This window comes from Gorilla gorilla, chromosome 12, assembly GCF_029281585.2.
Source record: "Gorilla gorilla gorilla isolate KB3781 chromosome 12, NHGRI_mGorGor1-v2.1_pri, whole genome shotgun sequence".
NCBI classification, from domain to species: Eukaryota; Metazoa; Chordata; class Mammalia; order Primates; family Hominidae; genus Gorilla; species Gorilla gorilla.
In genome coordinates this window covers 113173123-113187719 of record NC_073236.2, presented here as the reverse complement: position 1 = coordinate 113187719, position 14597 = coordinate 113173123, and the positions used below count along the sequence as shown (strand labels likewise).

The 14597-nt window shown below is 52.8% G+C and overlaps 1 protein-coding gene across 1 annotated transcript in view; it reads left to right on the top strand.

Moving 5' to 3' along the window:
- KCNK3 (potassium two pore domain channel subfamily K member 3) overlaps positions 1 to 9339 on the top strand; it is a 40897-nt gene extending 31558 nt beyond the window's left edge. The window contains exon 2 of the mRNA XM_031008328.3: positions 5802 to 9339. Coding sequence (XP_030864188.3) covers positions 5802 to 6703 — 902 coding nt within the window. The 3' untranslated portion in view covers positions 6704 to 9339. The remainder of the gene's footprint in view (positions 1 to 5801) is intronic.
- The last annotated feature ends 5258 nt before the right edge of the window (positions 9340 to 14597 follow it).

Sequence of the window (14597 nt, the reverse complement as noted above, 5' to 3'; positions counted from 1 at the left end):
CAGCCATTGCCTATTTACATTAGATAACTAGGTCAGCCTGGAGACAGGCACAGCTGGCATTGCCAAGGGCTGTGGTTTCTAATCTACAGAAGGGCTGGGCCACCCAGAGAAGGAGATCAAAGAATCATGTTGTCAGAGACCTGGGGGAAGGACCTCAGAGGTTCTTGATACTGCACAGGAGCGTTTCCCAAACTGTGCTCCCAGAAACACTTGCTCGGTAATGTGCACTATGAGAAAAGTGCTCCACGGTCAAGGAAGTGGGAAGACAGGCACCTTTTCCCGGCCTTGATCGACCTTGCACATGAACACATACATAGCCCTGAGAAAGCCTAGGCTCAAATCAAATGATGGTGAATCCTGTTAAATTCAGCATTTCCCCAATTTAATTGAGCCGAGAAACTCTTTTCTCATCCAACAGTTGTTAACATTCCATGGAACTGGTATTTCAGAAAAACAACTTGAGTAAACACTGATCATAGAATGTTGGCACTGAAAGGAACTTTAAAGATCATCAAATCTTGGTGCTCCCCAAAATATTCATATTAATAATTCATATTTATTGATCTCAATGTCCTAAGCATGTTAAGTCTATGAACTCAATCAAGTCCCCACACCAAGTCTATGAAGTGAGTACTTCATTATTCCCATTTTACAGATGAGAAAACTGAGGCACAGTGGATTAAGCAGTGTGGCCGAAGATAAAGTCGTTTGGCTTCAGAGCCTGTGATCTTCTCTACTCCACTAAACTGCAGAGATCCTCTCCCTGTGTTCAGTATTTCAAACATACAACAATAACTTAACTCCATCTCAAAGAGTCAATTATCTCAGGCTAATCAGACTTTCTGACTGGCAGATGTGTCCTTAATTAATTTTGATGGGGAAAGAAATTAATTATGGTTCTAACAATGATTTATTCAGTGCCTGCTCTAGAGAGTATCCACACTGTGCTGATCACCACATCGAACTTCATAAATAAAATCTTCCAAAATTTTGCCTCTGTGAATGGGTGAGTGAACAGAGAAAATAATAAAAGGCAGTGGGAAAAGGTGGGAACCTCATGTCTTGCCCTATCTTCCATGTCACAGATGAGGAAACCTGAGGCCCACAAGGAACTTGCCAAGACACAAAGCTGTCTTTGATCAGGGTCAGGTCAGACCCCAGATCTCCTGCCTCCTAGCCCCATGCTCTTTCCTCTGCCCAAGGCTGTGGCCAGCTAGGCCAAGGGTAGGAGGTCAAGCAAGCAGACTAGCAGGCATAGGAGGCCAGTGGGGAACAAGCAGCCAAGCCCAGTCCAGCCAAGGCCATGACCAAGGGCTCAGAGTGGCTAGTTGTGCTTTGAATAGAAGGAAATAAGCCACAGGGAGAGAAAGACCAGTAAAAGGGAGGACCAGACCCAATCCCACTCCCACACCACCATCCCCACCCCTCATCTCCCTGGAAGACAGCTTCAGCCAGTTTCTGACCTCCTTGGTGATTCTGGGAGGAAAACAGAGGAACTGAGGTGGCCCAGGGTTTGCCTCCGATCTCTTGGTTTTCCTGCTGCCCTAAAATATTTACACTAATAATTAATTTTTATGTTCAGCCACCTGGCTTCCTTAGGTGGATTCTGTGCCTCCAGCCAGGGTCCCAGGCCACCTCTTAGCTGAGTTGCTCCCAAGTAGGAGCTGCTGGGCCATGATTGAATGAAGAGGCACAACTCTGGTCATACCTGAGCTGGAGGGCAGTGGACAGAGCATTGGTTTTAGAACCAGGTATCCTGGGTTATAATCCTGGTTCTGGCATTCACAAGCTGTGTGACCTTGAACAGATTGCTTTCCCTCTCTGGGCCTCCATTTCCTCATCTGTACGATGTAAAGACTGAACCAAATGATGGCTAAGGGTATTTCTGGCTCTGAGAACCTTAAAATTTATGTTGGATTCAGGGAAAGGAGGCTGGGAGAGGAGGCGGTATGGATAGTCCTGGTAGTTTTCTGAGAGGCAGTGGCCAGAGTCTCCCGGTCAGAACATCTGCTCTGGTTGATCAGCCCAGCAGGTACTGCGAGAGAGGGTCCTCAGAGAGTCAGCCACACAGAAGGACAGATGCAGCCCCTCACCCAGAGACTCGAAGGCCTGGACAGAGGAGAGAAGATAGAGAACACCTTTTGCCCCCTGCCTCATAAAGCCAAGCGCGATGTGGGCAAGGACCAGGCAGGCAGCGGGCCTGCTGGCAGGCAGACGGGTCTTGCCAAACTCCCTCTTACTTCCCAGAAGCTCCAGGGCCCCCTGGGAGTGGCTCCACCCAGCTGGCACCCCTCCAAGTTGGGCGCCCACGTCAGCAGGTCCTCACACTCCCTTGCCCTTTCACCCAGTGACAATGGGACAGGCAATGGGGCGGGGGGCACCCTAAGCCGGATACTTGGAGAAGCGTCTGACTGCCTGAGCATGGCCCTCCTGTTACCACCTCTGCTGCAACTGGCTCAGAGCAACGCCTGAGGCTGATGCCCAAGTGAAATGCTCTCCTCCCAAGGCCTCCCGGCCTGGTCGCCCTTCCTGGGTGATGCATTGGCTCCCACGTACCGGAATGAATGCTGAGTCAGAAAGGCCCAGTGGCCTTGGCCAACACCCAAGGCCTCTCTGGACTTCATGACACCAACTGTAATATGAAGATAGTCATAATAGTGACCTTGTAAGAAGTTTTTGAGGATTAAGTTAAAAATACATCTGAAGGGTAAGAACTTATTATTCTTAAGCCTCAGCCTGTGGTAGGAAGTGAGATTGAGCCCTGGGGGCATCTGACCCCAAAGAGGAGGCACATCTAGGCCAGGGCTGCCTGGACAGGGCAGTGGCTGTGGTGGAGCATGAGGTGCTGCCTGGGATAAGAGCCTCTAGTTAAGCCTGGATGTGTCATTTGCTTTGAAAGTCACTAAGTTCAACACGATGAAGGGCAGAGGAAGGGGTTGTCACTTGCAGCTGAAGCTGGGTCCTGAGGAGCTGGGTCTTTGTGGGCTGGGGTAGGAGAGGCGGAGGAGGGCCATGAGGCAGTGTGGGAAGCACTGTGGAGAGGAGGGGCCGGCTTGGCTGGGTGTGGGATAAGGACCGGTCTCTGGGGTGGCTGCAGGGTATAGCAAAAGAAGGGCAAGGAAGGGATGTGTGGCTCCTTGAAGCTGGGTGCTTTGTGAGCACAGTCACAGTGGGCAGTAAGGCTGCCAGACAGGGGGGCACTGGCTTTTCCTAAGAGACGGTGGGCCCAGGGAAGTCACGGCCTATGACAAACACAGGACAAGGGAGCAGTGGTGGCAGAGAGGAGGTGAGGGCCCCTGATGGTGGTATGTGTCTGCCTGACCCCACAGAGATGGCCCTGCCCCCAGGACCATGCTCTCAGGTCACCCTTCCCCTGTGAGATCCCACGACCACTGCTTCCATCTCGCAAGCTACAGGTTTCAAAGAGCTCTAATGCCCAGTCTCTCCTGTGCTCCTGCAGATGGCTCTGGCGGGCAGCGAGGGTGGGGGTTAATAGCTCTAGCTCAATCCTCCAGAGTGTAGGAAAGACAAGTGAGCCCAGAGAGGGGTAGGGATTTGCCCAAGGTCACACAGCTATCACGTGGCCAAGCTGGGGCTATGTCCACACTCCCTACTTCCTGTTGAGCCCCATCCATGGTGCCATGCCCTCCCCTCTCCACCAAGTAGCGCCGGCCTGGAGGACAGGGAAGGACGGGATGAGAAGCAGCTCTGGCTCAGGGCCTGCCCAGTTGTCGAGGTGAGTTGTGGTCTGGCTGCCATGGCCCAGCTGGCGGGCACAATCTGTTCTCACCCTACTGGAGCACAGACGTCCCAAGCACAGTGGCTCTACAGCTCAGCTGTCCAGGTCCCTAGCAAATGGTGACACAGTTACTGGCCCGACGCTGTGGAGGGGTCAGGGGAGCTGGTTCTAAGGGCAGCCCCAAGCAGCTGTCCCTAGAGCTCCTTGAGCTTTAAGATCCAAATGGCCCTGGGTTGACAGAGGTGCCAGCTTTACTGGAACTGAGCTGCCCTCAAGCCTGGCTGCTCTCTTGGAAACATGACAGTAATCTGGCACTTTACTCATTATTAATCACAGTGAGCCATTATTGAGCACTTGATATGTACCAGGCTCTGGGCTAAGTGCATTACACACATGATCTTACTTATTCCTCCCCAAAGTCCTGTGAGGCAAGTGTATTATTAACCCCATTTTATAGATGTGGAAACTAAGGCTCAGAGAAATCATGCACACACACACACACACACACACAGAGAGAGAGAGAGAGAGAGAGAGAGAGAGAGCAAGTCCAGGACAGAGTCACACAGTATCCTGCCTTGCAATTTAGTTATCAAACATATTCTGGGCCTCCATAGGTATGGCTGGCAATGTGGAGGTAGAAGCTAGAGAGGAAAGTGACAAGACCCATCAGTGCCACCCCTTCCCCCCAAAGCTAGTGTTTAGCGCTATGTAGTTGGGGATCCTAGAGGACAGGGGGTGGTGGTAATATTGGCCCTGGAATTACAAGCTGAACATTTTCGGTGCCACTCAAATAAGGCAGAGATCATAAGCTGTGAGGAATCCAGGAGGACTGCATGGAAGAAGAAACATTTGGTTAAGATTTGATAAGGCTTAGAATGGAAGAAAATGCCAGTGTCATTTTATTATCATAATTATGTTAATAAAAGTAGTAAATATATCAACAATAAAAGAAGCAGGCCAGCAGCAGTAAACACACTTTACAAATGAAGAAACATGTTCAGAGAGGGGGAGTAATCTGCCCAAGGTCACACAGCCACTAGGGCCCTGTCACTAGGGATGAGTTCCCATCCAGGGTCATTTTCCCTCCAGTTAGACGGAAGAATTCTCAACTTAGGCTTTTGAATGGCTGGTGCAGAGGGAACCTTTCCCTCTGCCCTGATCTTGGCTCAGGGTGGGCCAGGGTGGGGGCGGGGTACAGAGAGATTATCTGGCTGATGATAGTAACACACCTGGAAAGACACCGAGGGCTCCTGCTTTGCCAAGGGTAACACCACCTCCCCATGAGGACAGATCCTACATCAGGTCGAGTACAGAGGAAGACCCCAAGGCCTCCAACTGGAGGCTGATGGGGACCCCGGAACACTCATTCATCCTGCTGTTGCAGGGAGGGGCAGGCAGTCTCCTTTATTCTGTGGCACAGTGGGCCAGCTGCCCCAGGGAGACTGAAGGGCCCTTGTTGCCAACCAACCCCACATAAGCTTTGGCTGGCAGCGGGGAATCCACCAAGAAGCCAGCCCTGCCTCAGTCTCCCTTCCTGTACACTGGGTCACAGGATGTGAGAAACCATTCAGGGCAACCACCTCACCTTGTAGTCAAGGAAACTGAGGCATGGAGAGGACAAGGACCACGCCCGCAGCCCAGGACACTGAACTAGAATCCAGCTCTCCCAGCTGACCTGTGCCCTCACACTCTCCCTGTGCCTCTAGACAAGTTCTCAGCAGCACCCAGGCCACCCCTTCTCTAGGCATACAAAACAGTCCAGTCATTGAGGTCAAACGGACTCGAGTTCAAACACGGTTGTTCTGCTCCCAAGCCGTGTGACCTTGGAAGTCATCCCTCCTTATTTCTTCCTTCCTACATACCTTCTGCAGGTGTCACAAGAGTACAATAGAAAGCATGAGCCAGGGCCTAGCACAGTGCGTGGGGATAAGGAGCGCCCATCACTGTGGACCCAGACCCACAAGGTGGGGGAGGTGGCGGGGCGACGGGGAGGGAGAAGAAGGTTTCTGGAAGGGCAGCCCCAAAATGTGTGCTTTCTCTCCTCTTTCCCACTTTCCCCCAGGCTACGGGCACGCGGCGCCCAGCACGGATGGCGGCAAGGTGTTCTGCATGTTCTACGCGCTGCTGGGCATCCCGCTCACGCTCGTCATGTTCCAGAGCCTGGGCGAGCGCATCAACACCTTGGTGAGGTACCTGCTGCACCGCGCCAAGAAGGGGCTGGGCATGCGGCGCGCCGACGTGTCCATGGCCAACATGGTGCTCATCGGCTTCTTCTCGTGCATCAGCACGCTATGCATCGGCGCCGCCGCCTTCTCCCACTACGAGCACTGGACCTTCTTCCAGGCCTACTACTACTGCTTCATCACGCTCACCACCATCGGCTTCGGCGACTACGTGGCGCTGCAGAAGGACCAGGCCCTGCAGACGCAGCCGCAGTACGTGGCCTTCAGCTTCGTCTACATCCTTACGGGCCTCACGGTCATCGGCGCCTTCCTCAACCTCGTGGTGCTGCGCTTCATGACCATGAACGCTGAGGACGAGAAGCGCGACGCCGAGCACCGCGCGCTGCTCACGCGCAACGGGCAGGCGGGCGGCGGCGGAGGGGGTGGCAGCGCGCACACTACGGACACCGCCTCATCCACGGCGGCAGCGGGCGGCGGCGGCTTCCGCAACGTCTACGCGGAGGTGCTGCACTTCCAGTCCATGTGCTCGTGCCTGTGGTACAAGAGCCGCGAGAAGCTGCAGTACTCCATCCCCATGATCATCCCGCGGGACCTCTCCACGTCCGACACGTGCGTGGAGCAGAGCCACTCGTCGCCGGGAGGGGGCGGCCGCTACAGCGACACGCCCTCGCGACGCTGCCTGTGCAGCGGGGCGCCACGCTCCGCCATCAGCTCGGTGTCCACGGGTCTGCACAGCCTGTCCACCTTCCGCGGCCTCATGAAGCGCAGGAGCTCCGTGTGACTGCCCCGAGGGGCCTGGAGCACCTGGGGGCGCGGGCGGGGGACCCCTGCTGGGAGGCCAGGAGACTGCCCCTGCTGCCTTCTGCCCAGTGGGACCCCGCACAACATCCCTCACCACTCTCCCCCAGCACCCCCATCTCCGACTGTGCCTGCTTGCACCAGCCGGCAGGAGGCCGGGCTCTGAGGACCCCTGGGGCCCCCATCGGAGCCCTGCAAATTCCGAGAAATGTGAAACTTGGTGGGGTCAGGGAGGAAAGGCAGAAACTGGGAGCCTCCCTTCCCTTTGAAAATCTAAGAAGCTCCCAGTCCTCAGAGACCCTGCTGGTACCCAGACCCCCACCTTCGGAGGGGACTTCATGTTCCGTGTACGTTTGCATCTCTATTTATACCTCTGTCCTGCTAGGTCTCCCACCTTCCCTTGGTTCCAAAAGCCAGGGTGTCTTTGTCCAAGTCACCCCTACTCAGCCCCACTCCCCTTCCTCATCCCCAGCTGTGTCTCCCAACCTCCCTTCGTGTTGTTTTGCATGGCTTTGCAGTTATGGAGAAAGTGGAAACCCAGCAGTCCCTAAAGCTGGTCCCCAGAAAGCAGGACAGAAAGAAGGAGGGACAGGCAGGCAGCAGGAGGGGTGAGCTGGGAGGCAGGAGGCAGCGGCCTGTCAGTCTGCAGAATGGTCGCACTGGAGGTTCAAGCTAACTGGCCTCCAGCCACATTCTCATAGCCGGTAGGACTTCAGCCTTCCAGACGCTGCCCTTAGAATCTGGAACAGAAGACTTCAGACTCATCATAATTGCTGATAATTACCTACTCTTAAATTTGTCGAGTGATTTTTAGCCTCTGAAAACTCTATGCTGGCCACTGATTCCTTTGAGTCTCACAAAACCCTACTTAGGTCATCAGGGCAGGAGTTCTCACTCCCATTTTACAGATGAGAATACTGAGGCCTGGACAGGTGAAGTGACCAGAGAGCAAAAGGCAAAGGGGTGGGGGCTGGGTGCAGTGTCTCACACCTGTATTCCCAACACTTTTGGAGGCTGAGGTTGGAGGATTGCTTGAGCCCAGGAATTCGAGACCAGCCTAGGCGACATAGTGAGATCCCATCTCTACAAAAAATAAAAAATTAACCAGGTGTGGTGGCACGTGCCTGGGAGTCCCAGTGACTTGGGAGGCTGAGGTGGGAGGATTGTTTGAGCCTGGGAGGTCGAGGCTGTAGTGAGCCCTGATTGCACCACTGTACTCCAGCCTGGGTGACAGAGCAAGACCCTGTCTCAAAAAAAAAAAAAAAAAAAAAAAAATGGCAAAGGGAGACAAGAGCCCAGCCTACTTGTTCCTAGCCAAAGTGTTCTTTCCTTCCAGCTTGGCCTGCTCTTAAAAGCAAAGCTCCTGCAGTGTACATCCTGGCATTGTGTGGCTACCTGGGTTTTAAACCAGAATCAGAAGTCCCGGGTCAGAGGGCACTGCTGAGGCTCAGCCTCTTCTCTTCTTGGCCAGGAGGCAGCAGCTCTGAATGGGCCCCTGAGGCTGCACAGGGGCCTTTGTCACTGGGGTGCATGCTTACAAACAGTGCAGTTCTTGGGATCGAGGTAAGCAGGGCTGGGTCTCATGGCAGAAAGGTCAGGATCTGGGGCTCTAGGAATTTGGGAATTGGGCAGAGTGGCCAAGAAAGCTGGCAGGCATATCCTATGGGACATCACACCTGGCACCATTGTCATTGTTGGTGCCTGTGTCCCAAGCTTAGTGATAAGCTGAGGCTGCAGCAAGAAACACCCTTCCCAGGTGGGGGAGTTTGGACCAGAGATGCCCTCTGCCCACCACACCTGCAACCCAGAAGCCCAGATGGAACGCAGCTGACGAAGGTGATGCTTGAGGCTCACTTTTGGGGCCCCACAGCTGGAGCCGGTATAGTGACTGGGACAACATCAAGGGGTGGGTGAGGGGCCTCTCCTCCCGCAACACTGCCTTCCCATGCTATTCCCCTGCCAGCTCCTTAACACTGCCGACCAAGGCCAGCCCTGGCATTCAGGGAAGTTGGAGGGCAGCACCCATACGGTGGCCAGCCTCAGGCCCCACCCCAGCTGTGTCCTCTAGTCTCTGGGGACCCCTGGGGGGAAGAAGTCTACCCTGCTTGTGAGTCCCGTCTCAGTGTGGAGGAACTGGCTGCACGTGGGACCTGAAGGTGCCCTCTGTGTTTATGTTGGGGGTGGGGGGGCAGTGCTGGCTGCCTCTGTCCTGTGTGTGACCCTGCCCTCGAAGGGTCCTGTCCTGTCAGTCCCGAGGGAGCCACAACCAAAGCTGCGGAGAGAAGGTGGGGAAGGGTGCGGAATGGCCGTGGGGCACAGCATGGCAGACCATTCAGTCTCTGCTGGGTCTTTCCTAGGGACCTGGAAGGCCAGTGTTGCTTCCCCCTCACTCCCTTTCACTGCAGGCAGCCTCTCTGCTTCCCCAATGCCTTATGCCTGGGCACACTGCCACAGAATATGCAATATGTGTGGGTGACCATGCCCTCATGACCACACCCCCACCCCGGGCAGCCCCCGGACTCCAAAGGTCGTGGCTGCCACAGCCTCCCTCAGCTCTTCCTGCCTATCTGTCTTCACACTGAGAATGGCGCCCAATAAATGCTATCCACGGAGACCAGGCTCAGGCTCCAGCTGCCTCTGTCATCGTATGCCCTTGCTGCTGCCAGGGAGGGGCCATCTCCCACCCCCTCCCCTGCCGGGGTCTACAAACATACCTAGCTGCTGGGTGCCGTGGCTCACACCTATAATCACAGCACTAGGCGGGCAGATCACCTGAGGTCAGAAGTTCAAGACCAGCCTGGCCAACATGGTAAAACCCCGTCTCTACTAAAAATACAAAAATTAGCTGAGCGTGGTGGCGCGTGTCTGTAGTCCCAGCTACTCGGCTATTCAGGAGGCTGATGCACAAGAATCGCTTGAACCCAGGAGGCGGAGGTTGCAGTGAGCTGAGATCGCGCCACTGCTCTCCAGCCTGAGCGACAGAGTGAGACCCTGTCTAAAAAAAACAATAATAATAAAATAAAATAACATACCTAGCTGACTCGCCATGGGCTCGCTGGCCTGTGGGCGACACTGGCTTCTCTTTTGGGATTTCCCAGAAGATCCAGATTTTCTTAAGTCCCCTTGGAACAGACTAAGAAAGAAACACCTTAGAAACCACCTGGTCCTATTGTCCCCCCGTACATGAGTAACTGAGGCCCACAGAGAGCAAATCGCCTGCCTGAGTCACACAGCAGTGAGTGGCAGACCTAGGCTAGGAACTAGAACTGGGGATTGCTATTCCAGTGCTCCCCATCCTCACACAGCCTGCGGAGTCCGCCTGGACACACCCCAGCTGACAGTGGTACCTCCCAGTCAGCCAGGAGAATGGATTTCTTCTCCTGCAGTAGGGGCCCCCTGGCTGAGTGGCCTGATTGACTAAAACACATGTCTTTGAAGGAGAGTGCATCACAAGCACCTTTCTTTGGGGTAGATTTTTCTCTGGGTCTAGAGGGACACCTCAGGCTTGGGACTGGGCCTCAGAACCTAGGACAGACCCTGAGAGCAGACCCACCTTATCCATCTGGTGACAGCTCCCCAGGTCAGCTACAGCGACCCCCGAACTTCATAGAGTACAATCCACAGTAATAGCACACAGCTCTGTACCTATCTAGCTCCATGCCTATCTATCTGCCTACCTTTCACAAAATAATTCTTAGCAACCCTGCTACAGCCAATGATTCTAATACGTTCTGTTCTATTACATGTTATAAAATGCTGGTCACGATCCACTAAATTGATGTCTCTACCTGCTAATGGTTTAATACCTGCAGATTGAAATATACTGGAGAAATAAAGACAGTGGGAGTAGGGACCCTTTCTCCCAATGCCCACACCGCCCCTGGTTACCCGCATAGATCAACTGAAAGATACAGAGAGGGAAGCTTTGATGGGGGGTTCAGAGTTCAAAGGAAGAAATGATGGCACCTGCACTCCCTGCCCCCAGAGGCAGGACACAGCCAGCCCTCCTGTGACAGCACTCCTGGCAGCTCCTTGTTGGCCTGCAGCCCTCAGGGGGCTTAGTTGCCATTGACTCACCCACTCCTAAGGCCACCACATCAAAATCTGAGGCTTACTGCCCTGGCCCACCTGCCTCTGTCTTTCTTAAAACAGCTAAATGCAACAATAGCAGAAATTAGCTTGTTTTTGAGGTCGGCAATGACCAGTTCAAGGTGACTCTTATTTTCTTAAGCAGTGCTTGCAGGACATAAATGTGATGACACTTGCCCTCCTTTCTTTATCGCCTGGGACAGACTTTACAAACAGACCTGGGAGGAGTCCCCTAAGGGGCTGCATTTATCCCCATCTCCCTAGAGGTGATCAGCATTGTGACAGCTGGGCAGAGCAGTGGTGAACTGCACCCATGTCCCTGCTCACATCTCCTAAGATCTCAGAATTGCCTGAGGTTCTAGCGTGGGCTCCTTCTCTCCAGATGATGCCATCCCCACCCCCCTCATTTCCACACAGCATCTGAGGCATCCTGCACTAAAAGATATATGTACAGCAAAACAAAAATAGAAAACCAGCACAGCAGAGTGGAGGTGGGGTATAAATATACCCAGATCCCCGCTGATTTGGTTACTCGGGGTGAGCATCAGATGGAAATAGAAGTTTCCGGGGGCCAAGAGAGAAAGAGGGATGTAACGACAATTCTTTTCAAAATGTGTCCCATGGTATGCCTCGTGGAAAAAATGGTTCGTTGGTCAAATGAATTTGGGAAAATGCTGTCAATATCACCGACTCATGGAGCTTCGCAACGCATCTTAGCTTAATAAAGGTTATGAAAAGTCTTGCAGCAAAGATGCTGTTTACCCCTGCTTAATCCAGCACTGCCCAAACTCATTCCAAATACCAGAGCCTCTGTTTGCACGACATCTCTCCAAGCCCTGTATGTCACAGCACATGCTTTGGGAAATGCTGATCTATCGAAATCTCACTGATGAAGAGAGAAGGCTGATCCTTCCTCCTCACCCCACACTAAATTATAAAAGAAGTTTAGCTTGCAAGTCCTTCTATAAGTGAAGACCACAACAATATAAAATACATATGTTATTCTCAATTACGTGCCAGATTCAACCAAGGCTCAAAGCAGCCCGCTTGCTCAATATCAGGCAGTGAATTGATGGCAAAGCGGGGATTTGAACACAGGCCAATGGCTGCGAGGCATATGCTCTTACCCACCTGCTGTGTACTGTCCCATGATGATCCACATCTTCAGCAAAGGTTTGGCAGAAGTTCAGAGCTATTTATGATGTGGTCATTTCTTATTCAGAACCTCGGTGAGAGAGGAGGCTGTAATCTAAAGATGTCATCCTTCAAAGATGGCAGATTCCATTGGAGCTAAGAAATCCTATTCTGGCCGGGTACGATGGCTCACCCCTACAATCCCAGCACTTTGGGAGGTAGAGGTGGGCAGATCACCTGAGGTCAGGAGTTCGAGACCAGCCTGGCCAACATGGAGAAACCCTGTCTCTACCAAAAATACAAAAATTAGCTGGGTGTGGTGGCATGCACCTGTAATCCCAGTTACTCAGGAGGCTGAGGCAGGAGAATCACTTGAACCTGGGAGGCGAAGGTTGCAGTGAGCCGAAATCACGCCACTGCACTCCAGCCTGGGCGACAGAGTGAGACTCTGTCTCGAAAAAAAAAAAAAAGAAAGAAAGAAAGAAAGAAAGAAAGAAAGAAAGAAAGAAAGAAAGAAAGAAAGAAAGAAAGAAAGAAAGAAAAGAAATCCTATTTTACCTCAGGCCCTCACATTCCCACATTTAGCTCTTTCTGCAGGCTCAGCATTTCCCCCTACCCCCAAGCCCAGTAGCCTTCCCATAACTTATCTCAGGAAGCTAGAGGCAAGAGAAGGTTGTCCAGGGCCAGGGAAGGATGTGTTTAGGACAGACATGTTGGCAGAAGAAAGAGGCACTGCCGACAGTGACCAAGCCAAGCTCCCTCCCTTGCAGCTCACATCACCATCTCCATTGAGCAGCACAAAGCTGTGGCCCCCTCTCAATCCCAAAGCTGGATTCAGGTAAGAAGTTTGAATGACTCTGTTTCTCAGGTAACCCCTGAAAAGTTCAATCTGTCATGGACTCAGTACCTTCCTCTTGCCCAGTGAGGAAGGAGCCTTGATGCTGGAACAACAGCATCTTTTTATTATTATTATTATTATTATTATTATTATTATTATTATTATTATTGAGATGGAGTCTTGCTGTGTTGCCCAGGCTGGAGTGCAGGGGCATGATCTTGGCTCACTGCAACCTCCACCTCCCAGGTTCAAGCAATTCTCCTGTCTCAGCCTCCCAAGTAGCTGGGATTACAGGCGCCCACCACCACACCCGGCTAATATTTGTATTTTTAGTAGAGACAGGGTTTTACCATGTTGGCCAGGCTGGTCTTGAACTCCTGACCTCAAGTAATCTGCCCGCCTCAGCCTCCTAAAGTGCTAGGATTACAGGCGTGAGCCACCGAGCCCGGCAGCCATTACTTTTTCTCAAAGGTTGCAAAGATACACACACACACACACACACACACACACACACACACACACACACTCACTCAGATAATTGTTCCAGCTCCTCTGTTTCAGAGGAAGGGATTTTGGTTCGGAGTGGAAGTGACATATTCAAGGTCATGAAGCGAGATAATGGTGTAGCCAAAATTAGTATCCACATAGCCCAACTTTCCAACACACACACACACACACACACACACACACACCAGTAAGGGCCCAGCCTTCTCTGACTCTGATTTCAGATGAAAACTGCTAATCTCTGAGGTTGAGTCACTCTGATGCTGGAAATTTACCACATCCACATCTGGACAAACACAGAGACTCACACTCCTGCCTCTCAGTCTCCCAGCCGCAGGGGAGGGCCTCGTGGGTGGTGCCAGCCCCTTAGGGCAAGGACTGTGATGGAATTGACCTCCGTGACCCTCTTTGGCCAGTGAACAGCACCCCCTCAAGAATCCACATGAACAGCATTTTGCAGTTACAGAGCTCTCACATCACTCTCTCATTTGATCATCAGAACAGCACTGTGGGGCTGGGGGCGGTGGCTCACACCTGTAATCCCAGCACTTTGAGAGGCCAAGGTAGGCAGATCACCTGAGGTCAGGAGTTCAAGACCAGCCTGGCCAACATGGCGAAACCCCATCTCTACTAAAAATACAAAAATTAGCCAGGCGTGGTGGCAGACACCTGTAATCCCAGCTACTTGGGAGGCTGAGGCAGGAGAATTGCTTGAACCCAGGAGGCGGAGGTTGCAGTGAGCCGAGATAGCTCCATTGCACTCTAGTCTGGGTGACAACAGCGAAACTCTGTCTCAAAAACAAAAAAACAAAACAAAACAAAAAGAACTGTGGTTTAAGTGAGGATTAACACCCCTGTTTTACAGATTACAAAACTACGGTTTAGAAAGACCCAAGGTCCTGCAAGCAGGGACTGTTCCACATTCACCCTGCATGTGAAGCACTGGGCAGAGCCACAGGCATTTCCATGGTGATGGATGTGCTGGGCCAGGGCTGCAGCCCAGTCACAATAGCTCTGGGCCAGCAGTGTCCCGCTGTTCACCAGCCTCCCAGCTCACTGGGCAGGTTCCCATGGGTGGAGGAGCCCCCAGGTGGACATGGTTCACAGAACCCATCATCCAAAGGAGACAGGAGTTAGGAACACTTCACCCACTTCACCACATGTCCTGAGCAAACCCTGCCCAGAGCCTAGACTCACGACCAACGGCAGCAAAATGTTCAGCCAATGACCTCTGCCCTTTGGCTGGAGGAGACCAAGGTTCCTGGGGAAAAGGTCATGCCTTTGACCGGGATGACTCCCCAAATCAACACTC